Here is a 19,219-nt window from a genome sequence, read left to right as displayed (position 1 = left end):
GATGTCTAAGGAGCACTGCGTAAGAAGGCTGAGGTTCCGCAAGAAGTGGTAATGGAGCTTTGCAACCTTCTGCAGACATACCTGACAGCTGACATCAGCACCAGCACATCACTGTCAGTGGCAGTGAAAGTGACGGTAGCCCTCAACTTCTATGCTACCGGCCCCTTCCAGTCTCCTGTAGGCGAAAAATGCAACATTTCGCAGTTTGTAGTACATTGCTGCATTCTTTAGGTGTCCGGCGCTCTCTACAGCAAATGAATGAATTCCATCAAGTTCAGCATGTCCGGGGAAGACCAGGATGAGTGCTTCCGTGGCTTTGCCAGAATAGCGGGCTTCCCCAGGGTTCAGGGAACCATTGATTGTACGCATGTGGTATTGAGGGCTCCGCCTCACAATGGAAAGGTCTTTCGGAATCTCAAGGGACTCCACTCCCTCAATGTACAGCAGGTCTGTGATCACAGGCGAATGATCCTCGCTGTCAATTCCCAATATCCTGGCAGCTGCCATGATGCCTTCATATTGCGGGAGAGCACTGTGCCACGACTTTTCCAGCCACCGCATGAAGGCCATGGCTGGCTACTGTGCGAAAATGTTTATGGTGTGGCCCCCTGGCTGATGACAATCCTCCGCAATCCCATCACCCCTGCCGAGAAGTGCTACAACACCAGCCATACCACAACCTGGGCCAATATTGAGCAAACTATCAAGGTTCTGAAGCAGCATTTCCGCTGCCTTGACCACTCTGGAGGGGCATTCCAGTACTCACCTGATGGAGTCTCCATGTTCACTGTTGTCTGCTGCATGCTGCACAACCTGGCCATTATGAGGGGCCAGCCATTACCACCAAGGATGGATGATCCACCTCAGGAGGACGACGACAATCAGAAGGAAGACAAGGAGCTTCAATCGAGGAGGCAGCATCACACTGCTGCGGCTGGAAGGGTTGATCATCAGAGACTTATCACTCATCGATTCCAGTATATGAGTATTGACGTGCCGAATGACCAGCCTATACATTTGGGCACCAACTAAACACATCGCTATCCACCCTGCAGTCTTCCGTCTTTAATAATCACTGCATCATCATGTGAACAATCAAAACTTGGTTTATTGCAAACATAAATCATGAGGGCTGAAAACAAGCACAAGACAACAACTTCATCCCCAACACATCAACATACCCACAAAGCCCCTTCAAACATTCTCTGAGACATCCAAGTGCAACTATTGACATCAGTTCACAAGCTTACAAGGTAGCCATCTCTGGCAACTACCAAACAACAAGTGCAGCAATTTACATGAGCTCACATTGCAACAAGCTACCCATCTCTGTTGACTATCAAGCAAGTGTTTGGTGGTCATAAAGTGCAACTAGTTGTAAAAGCTCATATCTTAAGGTCAGCATATGTGGCCACCTTCCCACAGGTCTTTACTTTGTCTTGAAGAGTGCTTTACTGCCCCTTCCCTTCTCCTCCTCCCACGCCTACTGCTCTTCCTCAGTGGAGTCAAGGCTGGTAGTCGGTTGCTGACTTGGAGCCGCAGCCACACATGATGGCCTAGTATAACGTCCCTGACCAGTCAGGCTCTGGAAGACCCAGCTGCGGACTGCATTCGCGGCAGCATTCTGTTGCGGATGGGTTGCAGAGAGTGGCAACTATGAAAGCGGAATTATGTCGTCCTGAGAAACGACATCACGTTCCAACTAGCCCAACAGGCTGATACTCCCCCGGGGCAGAGCACCATTGCAGAAATCTGGGTGAGGTCAGATTGCTGCCCTGGTTCAGCAAGGTTAGGTCCCCGTTGAACTGATGGGGCCCCAGACAGGATGGCAGCGGTCAGTGCATCCATTGGATCTATTTGCCTCTCCATCAAGCGTGACTGCAACTGCAGTACACCAGAGAGCTGACTCAGAACACCACGCACTGATGACATTTGAGTATGCAGGCCTACAATAGTATCGGGCTGGTGTTCAATGACCACTGCAGCGTCAGCCATAGCCCATACCACCATGCCTGGGACCCCATGGTCACTCTTTGCATCCAGCATCCATTGGTATCGACCAAGGATGGGCTCGACGGGCTGCTGAGAGGCATGAGCAACAGTTGAGGCGGACTCCTCCATGCTCACAGCTAGTGCATCGAGACTCTGGGGCACCCTTGCTATTGCACCCAGCAGATCGCTGTGCAACTGCAGGGATTGTCTTGCAACAACCTCTCGATCAGGCTCATCATCAGAATGCTGCTGTGCATCACTCTGGCCCCCGGCCGCTTTCCCCGTGACATTGCTGGAGGCCACTGGATCTCGGAGCATTACCCACCGCCATCTCCCCGACCACCCCTTGGTCAACAGCGCTGCTGGCCCCGCTCTCAGACCGTGCACCTTCCTGCGTGAGGTCGAACGAGGTGCCGTCCTCCTGCTCCTCATCCTCGTCTTCGCCCTCGCCATCATTTGCACCCGTGGAAGACCCCAGTGAATCTGGTTGATCATCTGAAAGCACAGACGCAGAAGAGTGGTTACCTGCAGGGGAGGGGGCCAGGCACCCAATCAATGCCTCAGTGGAATCCAGGTGGCGCCACTGTGTCTGTGGCACAGCTCCAAATGCTGCCTAATGCCTGAATGTTGAGCCCACACTTAACGGCCCAATTAACGCTGCGAAGTGCCTCCAGGTAAGTGCGCAAAGCCATGATTTAACGCAGCTATCCACTCTTTAGGTGGTAAAACTTAATTTCGCATTTGGGGTTTGCGCCTAACACCTGGCGTTAAAACTTTCTCTCAACCGGTGACATCGCCTTAAAAATGGCAGTACCGAATTTTGACCCCTTAAATTTTTAAGAAACTTAAAAAATATATATATTTTAGTTCATCTTTCATCTTTATTTCAGTTTTGCCTTTTCCCCATGTGAGAACCCCAATCTTTGTTTTGCTCTCTCTTAACATTAAAAAAAATTAGAATCGAAGGAGTTTACCCACTTCTTGTTTTGCTGTCTGAAAATTATGCATTTTTATTAGCTGCTCAGACAGCTTGTTTTGTCACAGCAACATTTCGCTGGTATTCCCCATTAACTTGCATTGATTTCAGTTATGTATCGGAAAACCTGAACTTCTCGCCAGAGAAATCGCAAGATCTTTGTGCAAAGCTTACTTTTGGACCAGCATTGAATGTCTTTGCTTCGCCGCTGACTGCAAATTATGGGCTAATAAGTTTGCATCTATAGTGCTATAATTATGAATATAATTACTTTTTACCCAGTTTCTCTTTTTATAATGACACCAATTACGTAAGAAGGTGTCCAATTTATTCCATATCTTTGAGAGATTGCAAATAGATAACCGCTTGTAGAAAGGCTTCAAATCAAACCCATTGATTCAAAAAGTGCATTTAACACTTTAAGTCCTGTAACAGAATTAAATGAGTCTCAACCAAGCTAAAGATTAGAGAAAAATGCATCATTTAGTGGACCCAGGATTCCTTGGCATTGCTGGCAATCTGAATGTCAAATTGACAGGTCAACATACAATTATTCAAAATGCAAATGATACAAGATTGTCAATTGCATAGATTATAAGTTCAGTTGTTTGTAGGTCAGCCAAAGCTACATTGTCCAGTTTGTGAGTATTACTGTCAAAATTATTTTAATAGCATATCTACATTTTAACATTGTTGAGCAAGAGTACCATTAATTATCATCGTCTTGAACTAACATTTGCTTTCTTGCAGCTGCATCTGAGTTTCTCTATCAGTTCCGGAGGAGAAGAAAGTAACAAACAGCAAGAAGCAGAAGTAATCCCAATGCAGTCTCTGAACCTTTTATTAAAAAGCATTGGAGCAACTCTCACTGATGTACAAGATGTTGTCTTCAAGTATGTGTATTACTTGTATGATTTTATAAAATTTTAATTGTATAATTCCGGAGAAGCAGTGATCCTTCTGAGGACTGCAATAGCATTTATGTATGAAAACAAGAAACATATTGGTTCAGTGACAACTCTTGTTAAGTCAATAGATTGTGAATTCAAGCTGAACCACTAGAACATCAGCATATAATCTAGTATCAATAATGGTGACATTGAAACTACCAGATTGTCGTAAAAACCCATCTGGTTCACTGATGACCTTTAGGGAAGGAAATCTGCCGTCTTTACCTGGTCTGGTCTATGTGACTCCAGACCCACAGCAGTGTGGTTGACTCTTAACTGCCCTCTGAAATGGCTTAGCAAGCCACTCAGTTGCACCAAACTGCGACAAAAAACAATAAGAATAAAACCGGTTGGACAACTGGCATCGACCTAGGCACCGGCTTTGAACGTGACAAAGACACACCCAGCCCAGTCAACCCTGCAAAATGCTCCTCACTAAGATCTGAAGATTTGTGCCAAAATTGGGAGAACTGTCCCACAGACCAGTTAAGCAACATCCTGACATAGTCATACTCACAAAATCATACCTTTCAGCCAACGTCCCAGACTCCTCCTTCACCATGACTTGTTCCACCGGCAGGACAGACCCATCAGAGGGGGGCGGCACCATGGTATACAATCTGAAGGGAGTGCCCCTGGGAATCCTTAACAGGATTCCCCACCCCATAAAATCTCATGGCTTCAGATCAAGCATGGACAAGGATGTCTGCTGATTACCACCTACTACCCTCGCTCAGCTGATGAATCAGTGCTCATCCATGTTGAACACCACTTGGAAGAAGCACCGAGAGTAACAAGGGCACGGAATGTACTCTGGATGGGGGACTTTGATGTCCCATCATCAAGAGTGGCTCGGTAGTACCACTACTGACCGAGCTGGCCGTGTCCTGAGGGACATACCTGTCAGATTGGTGAGTGAAAAACCACCTTGACCTCATCCTCACCAATATACCTGTCGGAGATGCATCTGTCCATGATAATATTGGTAGCAGTGACCACCACACAGTCATTGTGGGGACGCAGTCCCGTGTTACATCATGGTATGTGGCACTACCATCATGCTAAGTGGGATAGATTCAGAAAAAATCTAGCAGCACAAAATTGGGCAGCCATGAGGTGCTGTGGACCATAAGCAGCAGCAGAATTGTATTCCACCAAAATCTGTAACCGGCATATCCCCCCACCCCACCCCGCCAAGTCTCCTATGAACTGAAACTCGCCCATTTGTGTGTGACGTGAACGTGACAGCAAGCCACATACATATCACACACAAAAGGGCAAGTTTCATAGGAGACATTTCTATCCACAAAATGAATATTCAACATACAGCTACTCAAAGATAAGGTATAAATTAAATTGATGAATCTATTTAAAAGAATTACATAATGTTTTCTTGTTTGAGGTATGATGGAGTTCGTCCATCAAGGAAGCAATCTCTTTTTTTATACCTTTGCCACTTGATTGGCTAATATCTGCTTTTGAAGCTTATCTCAAAGCAATAATCAATTTTTTTAAAAGTTGTTCTCATCTATAAAGGAGCATTAAAGCAAACAAAACAGAGTATGTAAATTGGTTTAAATCATATAAAAGCATAAGGTTATAAGAATCTATATAATAGATTGCATTGGTTAAAAAATATCAAAACCAAAATAGAACCAAGTTGGGCGGGCAGGAAGAGAGAAAAGCAATACAGAGCAAGCAGACAATAAAGTGTTTACTTCTGTCACTAAGCGGCCGAAATTGCCCCTCTTTTTCACCCCGTACTAACGTGGCGCAATGGCCTTTTTGCTCGTGGGAGGGAGTGCCTCTGGCGAAATTGCCCCGGAGGTTTTGGGGATAATGTGCCGGAAGCGCTGCGTCCCGCGATTAGCACCCCAGCCGTCGTGCATTAGGCAATTATGTTATTGCCGTACGCCGATCCCTTTGCGCCCCACAGGGGAAATTGCCCTGCAGGCCACGAGGCCACGAGGCTGGCGTGGGTGGATATCAACGGCAACTTCGCAGGGCGCGAAATTGGTGGACGTCCGCTGCCGGGGCACTCCCTACAGGGGAGGCTGTGTGTGCCCAGGGCCGCCATTTTATTTTGTCGGCTGACTCTTTGGTTGGCTCTTGCCTCGACCAGGTCGGCCCGGCAGTGGTGACCCTCGCCTCGGCCGGGCCGCCATCATGCAGCCTGGCGCTCCCTTTTGGGTGCTGTGCCGCTGGCCCGGTCAAGCGTGTCCCTGGTAGCCCAGTGGTGGCCATCAAAGGGCCTGCAGAGTTTGTAGCGACCCTCCCCTTTAACTGAAGGGGAGGGGCATTGTAGTGCATCAGCACAATGCAAAGCTTCCGTGTAGCGTTGGCCTCTTCCGTGCGGCGCAGGACTCAACATCGTGCTGCCGCCCTGGGAGTGCCCCTGCAACGAGGTGGGGCACCGGAAACAGCGCTCCGCCTCGTTTCAGGGTCGCAAAGCCCAATTCCATGCCAGGGGCGGGACTTCCGGGCTGGGCGATAAAAGTCCCAGCCCCGGAAGGTTATCTCCCCCAATCGAGGCGCAGGGCAATTTCAGCCCCTAAGTAGCTTAATTGTGCTTGGTTTAGCAAAATGTAAACTTAAAAGCCTGCTTGTCTGGGGAGTTAGCTATTTCCTATAGCAATTTAAGGGTTAACATTTGGGTTTTAAAAATCTAAAGGGCATTCAGAATCCAGAGGATTGAAGTAATTCTGAAAGGTTTTAAAGTTTCAAATCTTTTCATCAGATTCTTATAACCTAACATTTATAAGAAGCTACCACAATTAAAATGATGATGAAAGACTAATAAAACTTGTATCCTTGTATTCAATTACTCTGTTCTTTGCAGGCTTGCATTTTTTGAAATTAACTATCAATTTTATACGACACAACAACTTCAGTGGGAGGTCATCCGACATTATTCTAAACAGGTGTGTTCTACATTTGATTTGTAATTTATAGTGCTTATTTTTAATAACTTATAGTGCTAATACTTAACAATAATCCCTCTCTCCTCAAGACAAATACTTATTCTAATAAATTAAAAACGTTAAACTATTTTCTTCCCTCCCTCTAGGCAATCAAGCAATTGTATGTGCTTGTTCTTGGACTAGATGTCTTGGGCAATCCTTTTGGGTTAATCAGAGACTTGTCAGAAGGAGTAGAAGCATTTTTCTATGAACCTTATCAGGTCAGATTGTATCCTACAAACTATTTAACACATGTATTCTTCAGTCAGAATATTTAAAGCACAAGTAAATTAAAACATGTATTTGCAAAATGTACTGCTCTCTGAAATGCATATTTTTATAAACTAATTTTAAAAGAAGTAACTGCTACTGTTAACATCTGAAAATTCTACTAAAATATTTAACAGTAAACTGCTAACTTTTTAGTCGCTATAAGATGATTGAATATTGAAACAGTAATCTTTGTGGATTGTTTAGTTGTTTATTTGTTATGCATTATCTTCTATTTTGACCCCAGAGCTAATTTTTGAAAATGAACAATGTTTTAAAGGTTTTATAAAGTAATTTCATCAAATTTTGTTTAGTTTTTATATACTAAAATAATACTGAGCTTTGAAAAGTGTATTACTCTCAGAAACATTCAGATGCAATTTTTACAACTACTTTAGGTCACAATACGTTGGGATAATAGACATTTGAAGGCACAAAAGACAAGGGAGCCGAATTCGGTTGGGACAGTACCCGAGGCGAGGCAGGACTTCCTGCACCCGGTGCCGAAGTCCCGCCCAAGCAGCGACATTGGGGTTACCGCCCCCAAGAGGAAGTGGAGCGTAATGTCGCATGCTCCATTTCCTCTCGGGGACGGGACTGGGGCAACAAGCGTAGGAAGTTTCCAGCGCTATATGGAGCTCTGCATAGCGCTGTCGGGAGCACGAGACCCTCCTCTTCTGTTAAAGAGGCACGCTGCAAGCTCTGCAATGGGGTGAGGGTCCACCACTTCACCATTGGGGAGCGGGGTGCTGTTTTCAGTTCTGATGAAGGTCAGATTCAAAACATTAGCTTGTCTTTTCTCTTTACAGATGCCACTCTGTATGTCCAACATTTTCTGATCTCTATATATTATGCTATGATTTGCTTCTTTGTAACAATTTTTCATTTTTATGGCGGTTTTAATTTGTTTCATCATATGCACATATGCAACAGAATATATAAATGTTTAACCAAATTTTACTTTCATTATTTTATTGGTATGTTGCACCAATGTTATTGACTTTAATCCCCTTTAATGATTACTCTGCAACAAAATATTGCACGAAGCATGATTACTAACTGCTCTGCAAGAGCAGCCAAAGTAAACTTGCCATTTTTTTCCTTTCCCACTGAGAATCTCTACATTCATTGTGCTATCCCTTGAATTGTAAAGATTGGAGTTAGTATTTTCCTGCAGCATGCAATTAAATAAATTAGATACGACATTAATTGCATGCAAAATCAGGTTTTCATTATAGTAGCTTGCAATCATCATCTGTCATCTATAATTGCCATCAGCTGTCAAAATCCAATAACTGAATAAAACAGGCCACTAAACATCACTGGTAAAGCCTATAATGAATAACAAACATTGGAGCATGTTATTAAGAACATAAGAAATAGGAGCAGGAGTAGGCCATTTGGCCCCGACGTGCCTGTTCCGCCATTCAATAAGATCATGGCTGATCTGATCCTGGCCTCAACTCCACTTTCCTGCCTGCTCCCCATAACCCTTGACTCCTGTATCATACAAAAATCTGTCTATCTCCACCTTAAATATATTCAAAGATCCAGCCTCCACAGCTGTCTGGGGTAGAGAATTCCAAAGATTCACAACCCTCTGACAGAAAAAATTCCTCCTCATTTCTGTTTTAAATGGGCGATTCTGAAACTATGCCCCCTAGTTCTAGATTCCCCCATGAAGGGAAACATCCTCTCTGCATCTGCCCAGTCAAACCCCCTCAGAATCTTATATGTTTCAATAAGATCACTTCTCATTCTTCTAAACTCCAAGGCGTATAGGCCCACCCTGCTCACCCTTTCTTCATATGACAACACCTTCATCTCAGAAATCAACCTCGTGAACCTTCTCTGAACTGCCTCCAATGCAAGTATATCCTTCCTTAAATAAGGAGACCAAAACTGTACCCAGTACTCTGGGTGTGGTCTTACCAATACCCTGTACAGTTGAAGCACGACTTCCCTACTTTTATAGTACATAAGAAACAGGAGTAGGCCATACGGCCCCTCGAGCCTGCTCCGCCATTCAGCAAGATCATGGCTGATCTGATATTGGCCTCAACTTCACTTCCCTGCCCGCTCCCCATAACCCTTATATATACTCCATTCCCCTTGCAATAAAGGCCAGCATTCCATTTGCCTTCCTGATTACTTGCAAGCTCACTTTTTGCATTTCATGTACAAGAACCCTCAGATCCCCCTCTACTACAGCATTTTGTAATACCTCCCCATTTAAATATTAATTTGCTTTTTTATTTCTGCTACCAAAGTAGATAACCTCACATTTTCCCACATTATAGTCCGTCTGCCAATTTTTTGCCCACTCACTGAGCCTATGTATATCCTTTTGTAGATTCTTACAACTTGCTTTCCCACCTATCTTTGTATAATAAGCAAATTTGGCTACGTTACACTCTGTCCCTTCATCCAAGTCATTAGTTGAGGCCGCAGCATTGATCTCTGGCACCCCACTAGTTACAATTTGCCAACCTGAAAATGACCCATTTATCCCGACTCTCCGTTTTCTGTTAGATAGTCAATCCTCTATCCATGCTAATATATTACCCCCAACCCCGTGAGTTTCTTATCTTGTGCAGTAACCTTTTATGTTGCATTTTATCGAATCCTTTCTGGAAATCCAAATATACAACATCCACTGGTTCCCCCTTATCCACTCTGCTCGTTACATCCTCAAAGAACTCCAGCAAATTTGTCAGACATGATTTTCCTTTCATAAAACCATGCTGACTCTGCTTGACTGCATTATGATTTTCTAAATGCCCTGCTACTACTTCCTTAATGATGGATTCCAGCATTTTCCCATTGACAGATGTTAGGCTAACTGGTCTATAGTTTCCTGCTTTCTGTCTCCCTCCCTCATTTCTTAAATAAGGGTGTTACATTTGCGATTTTCCAGTCTGCTGGGACCGCTCCAGAATCCAGGGAATTTTGGTAGATTGCAACCAATGCATCCACTATCTCTGCAGCCACTTCTTTTTAAGACCCGAGGATGCATGCCATCAGGTCCAGGGGACTTGTCCACCTTTAGTCCCATTAGTTTGCCTAGTACTTTAACTCTAGTGATAGTGATTGTTTTACATTCTCCACCCCCACTGCAATAGCTTCTTGATTATCAATTATTGGGATATTTTTAGTGTCCTGTACTGTGAAGACCAATACAAAATATTTGTCCAAAGTCTCTGGGGCCCGAAATTGGTGGACATTCCGCCCGCGGACCGCCGACATTCCGCCCAAAATCGCAAATTGATTGAAAAATACCTACATACTGCCCGATGGAAAATTCATCAGCGACATACCGCTGGACGGTATGCGTACCGTTCGCCCATGCACACTGCCGACATAACGTCAAAAATTGGCAAATTGATCACATACCGTCGACATTGCAGACCGCCCTGGAAAAGGTGGTTTTAAGTCGATCTTCAGTCGGCGGTACGCATCTTTCACTGTAAAACATTTTTTTATCTCTCACCCCCCTCCCACAATCTTTCCCATCCCCCAGTCTGTTTTGCCCCCCACAGCGATCTCTTTCCCCGCCCCCCCCCCCCCCCCCCCCACCATGCGTTCAGATATAGGGTCCAAAATTGGTCAACATACTGCCCAAAAGCCGGCATACCGTCCTGGAAAAGGTGGTTTTACGCGATGGTAAATGGGCAGAGTGCACAAATTCGCTATTTTGGAAATCGAGAACTGTCAGCTAAAGCAGCACCTCTGTATTTCTGAGGTGAACAGTGATTTTAGTGTGCGATTTTGATTTGAAAAGGTATATTTACTATTACTGAGTAACTTACTAAGATAGAAAGGCATTTTAATTATATTTTTTTAATCAACAATATTGTGGAGATTTGAAAAGAATGGGGCCTGTATTATCTCAGCCTGTATTGCTCACAACCTGTCTAATGGAGGAACCAGATGTGAGGAAGTTTATTGACCAGAGTTATAAGGGTAATGGAAGAGGTCGCAGAATGATGAGGAGGATGAGGAGGCCTTACCCGCAAAGGATCTTCAGGGAAAAGTTTGATACCGTACAAGAGTGCTTAAATTCAATTCAAACGTTTATGTAAAGATGTAAAAAATATACAACAATTTAAAAACTTTGTAAAACTTATAACTATAAAACAACTTTAATAACAACTTTAGCAAAACTTTTACAACTTTAATAAACTTTTACAAATAAAACATCAATTACAACAAAAAAAACCTTTACTTTCCCCACCCACTCCCTCTGCCCCTTCCACGTCCACGTGCTACACTACCCTTGGGACTATTCCCCCCCACTTTCTTACTCCCGCTCTTCCCTTTCCCAGTGCCTGTGGGCATGGCATGGAGCTCCCCATGTTGATACCAAGTGGCGTGCAGCACCGCACCCCAACCGCCGTTGGGGAGGGTGGGGGGGGGTGAGACATTGCAGACGCAATAACTGGGGCCTCAGGAGAAGCTCGCGATGTGGAAGGCGAGGCTTCAGAACTGGGAGATGATGATGTCAGCTCCCCACCCTCAGGTGCTGTCGACCTGACTACTATGGAACGGTGGGTGCCGCGCCATGTCCTGATCCCGTCAATTGCCACATGGCTTCGCCATCGGCGGTTTGCTCCATCGCGGCGATCATACGCAAGCTTTCCTCCGCCTGCCACTCTGATAGAGCTGTGATTTTTGTGGCTATTGTAGTGGCTATTGAGCAGCTCTCAACCTATGTCGATGCTGGCCTATGACAGACGCACTATATCCTGGTACACACGTACAGCAACTGACCTTTTCTGCACCAATCTCCATCGCTGTGGCAAAGGCGCTGCAACACTGGGGGTGCCTTGCTGTGCACGGCTTGGTCCCGCAGATTCAGAGGAGCCATGGGGGAATCTCCTGAATACAGACTCCATGGTGGAGAATGTTCCAGCTGTCCCATATGGAGCTGGTGTATCCTCATCTGTCTCCACCCCCAGCTCCACCGCCACTGGCTGCTGGATCAGCGGCTCTTCCTGTTCCTCTTCATCTTCCTCGTCAGGAGAGGGCAGGGTGACGCCAGAGGTGGAGGTAGTGGGTCTGTCATCTGTGTCGCTGTGGTCTGAATAATCCAAGTCTGGAAGTACAAAACAACATTTTAAAAAAGCTTGGCACCAGAGAAAGGGGTCAGGGTTGCATTAGTACATAGTACAGTGACTTATTGCAGTCTTACTTAAATGTCCACCACTGCTGTAGTACTGCATTACACATCACAGACAGAATACATATATGCATTATGTTACATGCCCCCAACATTCCAGTACATCACATGAGGCCAACTTTACAGTATAATAACCTTACATTACATTACGTCAGATCAACATTACAGTTACATTACATGACAGAGGACTGCAACACAGACTGCATTTTATTCAACTTACCATCTTTTTGTGTGAGTGGGTCAGCTCTAATGCCGGTGGTGGCACGGTTGTTATCCCCAACCAGGAACAGGGCACGGATCTCAATATCTAAGAGGCTCCTGGGTTGTCGGTCCTCCCTCCATGCAACGCTGATCGGCTGCTATTGCAGATGTCTTCTTCTGCAGAAAGTAAAGTAAATCAAAGTAAAAATCTTTAATCCATTTAACATCGTACACTCACACACATAAAAAACACTGCGTTGATCCTCTTGTCATTGCCTGAAAGCACGAATACATCACCGTAACCTTAAGATAAATAACATCATCCGTGTGACACTGAACCTACATTTACATGGTATACACAGCACATTGGGGCGGGGGGAGGGTGCATAAATAAAATCATTACTTACTTTTGTTACCCTCACCAAATCGTTCCACCTCTTGCAGCACCTTTTCCCGGTGCGTACCATCGTACTTTTAGAGGTCACAGCCTCCCCAATCTCATCCCATTTTCGGCAGTACTCCTTTGGGGGGGGCTTTCTACGACCACCCTTGGTTAGCTTGGAGTACCACTCTGTTATGTGCTCCAGGAGAGCAGGTAACTCCGTCTCATCGAAGGCAAGGCATCCTCAACCTCCCCTCCTTAAATATCTCCTCTTGTCTTCAAAGTGAAGAATTGTTAGTTGTTAGCAATATATTTCCGCTGTGCTATGTATTTTTAAACTCTCTGCCCATCGACTGCCTTGCTGCTCCTTCTCACTCTCTCTCCCTTCTCTTAAACTCACTGCACATGCGCGGGTGACCCCTGACCCCCGTAATCACGGGTAAAACACTTGTGTAAAAAAAGGGGGGGGGAAATTGGCGCTTGCGCAGTTCTGTGCCGCATCGCCTATCGAACAGAAAGTCGATCTGGATCAATTGCTAAGATACATACCGCCCGATGCAGACCCCGCTGACTATCGGCAAAACAATTTTGACCAATTTTGTCCTCTTCGGTGCCGGCGGTGTGAAATGACATACCGCCGAAAAATGGGCAGACCTTGCATAGCGACCAATTTCGGCCCATAGAACTTTAAATTTTGTCTTGTGTATACGCTCTGTCCCTACTTGTCACACTCTGGTTATCATTACCACTATCGCTACGCTGCACTTTTGCCTTCTCCTTTCTCTTTGACTTTTTAAATTTTCGCTCAACGGATCCATCCGCCCCCATTATTTAGTTTAAATCCCTGTCTACAGCCCTAGTTATTCGATTCGATTCCCAGCCAGGTTCAAATGACGTCCGCCCCAACGGAACAGCTCCCTCTTATCCCAGTACTGGTGCCAGTGCCCCAAGAATTGAAACCCATTTCTCCCACATCAATCTTTGAGCCACGCGTTCATCTCTTTGATCCTATTTACACTATGCAAATTTGCACGTGCCTCAGGTAGTAATCCAGAGATTATTACCCTTGTGGTTCTGCTAAGGTATGGGGATTCAGGATGGAGTGATGGAGGAGCCTCAGCCTTTGCTCTTGTCGAACAGGTTTGAGGCTCTTACTCCCTGTGTGGATGAGAGCAGGGACTGCAGGGAGGATGAGCAAACTGACCACAGCACTGTGGTACAGGGGGCCATTCAAGTGGGGGCGAGTAAAAAGAAACGTTGTAGTGGTAGAGGACAGTATCATTAGGGGAATAGATACGATTCTCTGCAGCCGAGCGCATGAGTCCCGAAGGCTGTGTTGCCTGCCCGGTTCCAGGGTTAAGGACATCTGCAAAAAATCTACAAAAGGACATAGACCAGCTAAGTGAGTGGGCAAAAATTTGGCAGATGGAGTATAAGGTTGGAAAGTGTGAGGTCATGCACTTTGGCAGAAAAAAATCAAGGAGCAAGTTATTATTTCAATAGAGAAAGATTGCAAAGTGCTGTAGTACAACGGGACCTGGGGGTATTTGTGCATGAAACGCAAAAGGATAGTATACAGGTACAGCAAGTGATCAGGAGGGCCAATGGTACCTTGGCCTTTATTGTAAATGGGATGGAGTATAAAAGCAGGGAAGTCTTACTACAGCTATATAAGGTATTGGTGAGGCCACACCTGGAATACTGCGTGCAGTTTTGGTTTCCATATTTACAAAAGGATATACTTGCTTTGGAGGCATTTCAGAGAAGGTTCACTAGGTTGATTCCGGGGATGAGGGGGTTGACTAATGAGGAAAGGTTGAATAGGTTGGGCCTCTACTCAATGGAATTCAGAAGAATGAGAGGTGATCTTATCGAAACGTGTAAGATTATGAGGGGGCTTGACAAGGTGGATGCAGAGAGGATGTTTCCACTGATGGGGGAGACTAGAACTAGAGGGCACGATCTTAGAATAATGGGCCGCCCATTTAAAACTGAGATGAGGAGAAATTTCTTCTCTAAGGGTTGTAAATCTGTGGAATTTGCTGCCTCAGAGAGCTGTGGAAGCTGGGACATTGAATAAATTTAAGACAGAAATAGACAGTTTCTTAAATGATAAGGGAATAAGGAGTTATGGGGAGCGGGCAGGGAACTGGAACTGAGTCCATGATCAGATCAGCCATGATCTTATTGCATGGCGGAGCAGGCTCGAGGGGCCATATGACCTACTCCTGTTCCTAATTCTTATGTTCTTATCTCCTCAGGGCTGGAGAGGAACTTGGAATGGGAGGGAGAAGATCCAGTTGTGGTCCACGTGGGTATCAACAACATAGATAGAACAAAGAAAGATGTTCTGCTGAGGGATTATGAGCAGCTAGGGGCCAAATTAAAAACCAGAATCACAAAGGTAATAATCTCTGGATTACGACCTGAGCCACGAGCAAATTTGCATAGGGTAAATAAGATCAGAGAGTTAAACACACGGCTCAAAGACTGGTGTGGGAGAAATGGGTTTTGGTTCGAGGGACACTGGCACCAGTACTGGGGTAAGAGGGAGCTTTTCCATTCGAACGGGCTCCACTTAGACCGTGCTGGGGCTAGGGTCCTGGCGAATCAAATAACTAGGGCTGTAGAGAGGGCTTTAAACTAATTAGTGGGGCGGGGGGGGGGGGGGGGGCGGCGGGAGGAGAGGATTCAGGTGAGTAAAAATTAAAAAGTCAAAGAATAAGAGGAAATAGAGCAGGGTAGCACTGGGAGAAATGATACCTAGAGTGTGTCAGGAAGGGACAGAATTATAAACATAAATGTGAATCAGAAAGTGGGGGCAAAGCAGAAAAAAATGGTTAAAAAAAAACAAATTTAAAAGCTCTTTATCTGAGTGCACGTAGCATTCGTAACAAAATAGTTGAGTTGACAGCACAAATAGATACAAATGGGTATGATCTGATCGCCATTACAGAGACGTGGTTGCAAGGTGACCAGGACTGGGAACTAAATATTCAGGGGTATTTGACAATTCGGAAGAATAGACAGAAAGGAAAAGGAGGTGATGTGGCACTGTTAATAAAGGATGAGATCAGTGCGTTAGTAAGAAATTATATTGGCTCAGAAGATCAAGATGTTGAATCAGTTTGGGTGGAGATAAGAAATATTAAGGGGAAAAAGTCGCTGGTGGGAGTAGTCTATACGCCCCTTAACAGTACCTACACTGTTGGATGGAGTATAAATCAAGAAATAATGGAGGCTTGTAATAAAGGAACCGCAATAATCATGCGAGATTTTAACCTTCATATTGATTGGACAAAGCAAATTCGCCAGGGTAGCCTTGAGGAGGAGTTCATAAAGTGCATCCAGGATAGTTTCCTTGAACAGTATGATGCGGAACCAACCAGGGAGCAGGCTATCTTCGATCTGGTACTGTGCAATGAGACGGGATTAATAAATTATCTCGTAGTAAAGGATCCTCTCTGAATGAGTGACCATAACATGGTTGAATTTCAAATTCAGTTGGAAGGTGAGAAAGTTGCTTCTCAAACCATGGTCCTAAGCTTAAATAAAGGAGACTACCAAGGTATGAGAGCAGAGTTGGCTAAAGTGGACTGGGAAAATAGATTGAAGTATTGGATGGTTTATGAGCAGATATTTAAGGAGATATTTCATAACTCGCAACAAAAATATATCCCAATGAGAAGGAAAGACTAAGAGAAGGGATAACCATCCATGGCTAACTGAGAAAATAAGGGATAATATCAAATTGAAAACAAGGGCAAGACTAGTGGGAGGCCAGAGGATTGGGAAACTTTTAAAAGACCGCAAAGAACGACTAAAAAAAAAATGATAGAGAGGGAAGATAGATTATGATAGTAAACTAGCACGGAATGTAAAAACAGATAGCAAGGGCCTGATCTTGGTGACCTTACCGCCGACTGCCACCAAGTTTTTTGGGCAGTCTCCCGTCGGTGCCATTTTCGTGGAGGCCTCCCGCCGCCAAGTGGTGAGGACCGCTGGGAAGCGCCCGCTGGCGTGCAAGGTGCATAAGTGTCCTCCTGCCTGCCGAGCTGCCATATTGGTGTGGGCGGGAGTCGGCGGCAGCAGGGGGACAGGTCTAACCCCAACGGTAAGCAAGAAGACCTGCAAAAAAAAAGGATAGTGAACTTCCTTTATTAATTTTTTTTTTCCAGCAATTTATCTGTATGGGGTCCCCAAAGGTCTTCCAATGTATTTTTTTTGGTGAAAATTTTTATTTTTATGTGCTTCCCCCTCCCTGAGCCCGACTCAATCCTCGGCTGCACTTTGGCAAAGATTGCATTTGCCGCTGAGATTTGGAGCTCCCACCCACTGCCGCCCAGATTCACGGCGTAAGTCCCTTTTTGCCGCTGGGCAGTCTTTCAAGGACTTTATTACGAAACTCCCACCCAAAGTACCATCAGGTATCTCAGCGGTCCTTGGGCGGAACTTAGCTTCCACCAAGTTCGGATCCTAAGAATTTCTACAGGTACATAAAAAGGAAAAGAGTGGCTAAAGTAAATGTTGGTCCCCTGGAGGATAAGACAGGGGAATTAATAATGGAGAATAGGGAAATGGCAGAGACGTTGAACAAATATTTTGTATCGGTCTTCATGGTAGAGGACACTAAAAACATCTCAATAGTGGATAATCAAGGGGCTAAAGGGAGGGAGGAACTTAATACAATCACTATCACTAATGAAGTAGTACTCGGTAAAATAATGGGACTAAAGGCGGACAAGTCCCCTGGACCTGATGGTTTACATCCTAGTGTCTTAAAAGAAGTGGCTGCAGAGATAGTGGATGCATTAGTTGTAATCTACCAAAATTCCCTGGATTCTGGAGCGGTCCCACCGGATTGGAAAAACACAAATCTAATGCCCCTATTTAAAAAAAGGAGACAGACAAAAAGCGGGAAACTATAGACCAGTTAGCCTAACATCTGCCATTGGGAAAATGCTGGAGTCCATTATTAAGGAAGCAGTAGTGGGGCATTTGGAAAAGCATAATTCAATCAAGCAGATTCAGCATGGTTTTATGAAAGGAAAACCATGTTTGACAAATTTGCTGGAGTTCTTTGAGGATGTAATGAGCAGAGTGGATACAGGGAACCAGTGGATGTGGTGTATTTGGATTTCCAGAAGGTATTTGATATGGTGCCACATAAAAAGTTACTGCACAAGATAAAAGTTCACGGGGTTGGGGGTAATCTATTAGTATGGATAGAGGATTGGCTAACTAACAGAAAACAGAGAGTCGGGATAAATGGGTCATTTTCCATTAGGCAAACAGTGACTAGTGTGGTACCGCAGGGATCGGTGCTGGCTCCTCAACTATTTACAATTTATATTAATGACTTGGATGAAGGGACCGAGTGTAATGTAGCCAAGTTTGCTGATGATACAAAGATGCGTGGGAAGCAAATTGTGAGGAGGACCCAACAAATCTGCAAAGGGATATTGACAGGCTAAGCGAGTGGGCAAACATTTCGCAGATGGAGTATAATGTGGGAAAATGTGAGGTTATCCACTTTAGGAGAAAAAATAGAAAAGCAAATTATAATTTAAATGGAGAACAATTGCCAAGTGCTGCAGTACAGAGGGATTTGGAGGTCCTTGTACATGAAACACAAAAAGTTAGTATGCAGATACAGCAAGTAATCAGGAAGGCAAATGGAATGTTGGCCTTTATTGCAAGGGTGATAGAGTATAAATGCAGAGAAGTCCTGCTACAACTGTACAGGGTATCGGTGAGGCCACACCTAGAGTACTGCGTACAGTTTTGGTCTCTGTATTTAAAGAAGGATGTACTTGCATTGGAGGCTGTTCAGAGAAGGTTCAGTAGGTTGGTTCCGGAGATGAGAGGGTTGACTTATGAAGATAGGTTGAGTAGGTTGGGCCAATACACATTGAAATTCAGAAGAATGAGAGGTGATCTTATCGAAACATATAAGATAATGAGGGGACTCGACAAGGTGGATGCAGAGAGGTTATTTCCACTCCGAGGAAACTAAAACTAGGGGACATAGTCCCAGAATAAGTTGCCGCCCATTTAAAACTGAGATGAGGAGGAATTTCTTCTCTGAGGGTTGTAAATCTGTGGAATTCTCTGCCCCAGAGAGCTGTAGAGGCTGGGTCATTGAATATATTTATGGCGGAGATAGACAGATTTTTGAGCGAAAAGGGAATAAAGGATTATGCGGAGTGGGCAGAGAAATGGAGCTGAGTCCATGATCAGATCAGCCATGATCTTTTTACATGGCGGAGCAGGTTCGAGGGGCCAGCTGGCCGACTCCTGCTCCTATTT

At 44.8% G+C, this 19,219-nt stretch overlaps 1 protein-coding gene across 2 annotated transcripts in view; it reads left to right on the top strand.

Moving 5' to 3' along the window:
• Nucleotides 1–19,219, top strand: part of vps13a (vacuolar protein sorting 13 homolog A) — a 645,125-nt gene that overhangs the window by 499,519 nt on the left and 126,387 nt on the right. For both annotated transcript variants that reach the window (XM_070882697.1, XM_070882688.1), the window contains exons 61-63: nt 3,719–3,861; nt 6,758–6,839; nt 6,986–7,099. In XM_070882697.1, the coding sequence (XP_070738798.1) occupies nt 3,719–3,861; nt 6,758–6,839; nt 6,986–7,099 (339 nt within the window). The remainder of the gene's footprint in view (nt 1–3,718; nt 3,862–6,757; nt 6,840–6,985; nt 7,100–19,219) is intronic.

The sequence above is a fragment of the Pristiophorus japonicus genome, chromosome 1 (assembly GCF_044704955.1).
Source record: "Pristiophorus japonicus isolate sPriJap1 chromosome 1, sPriJap1.hap1, whole genome shotgun sequence".
Lineage (NCBI taxonomy): Eukaryota > Metazoa > Chordata > Chondrichthyes > Pristiophoridae > Pristiophorus > Pristiophorus japonicus.
The sequence above is the reverse complement of the archived record's forward strand: the minus strand, read 5'-3'. Positions and strand labels throughout refer to the sequence as shown.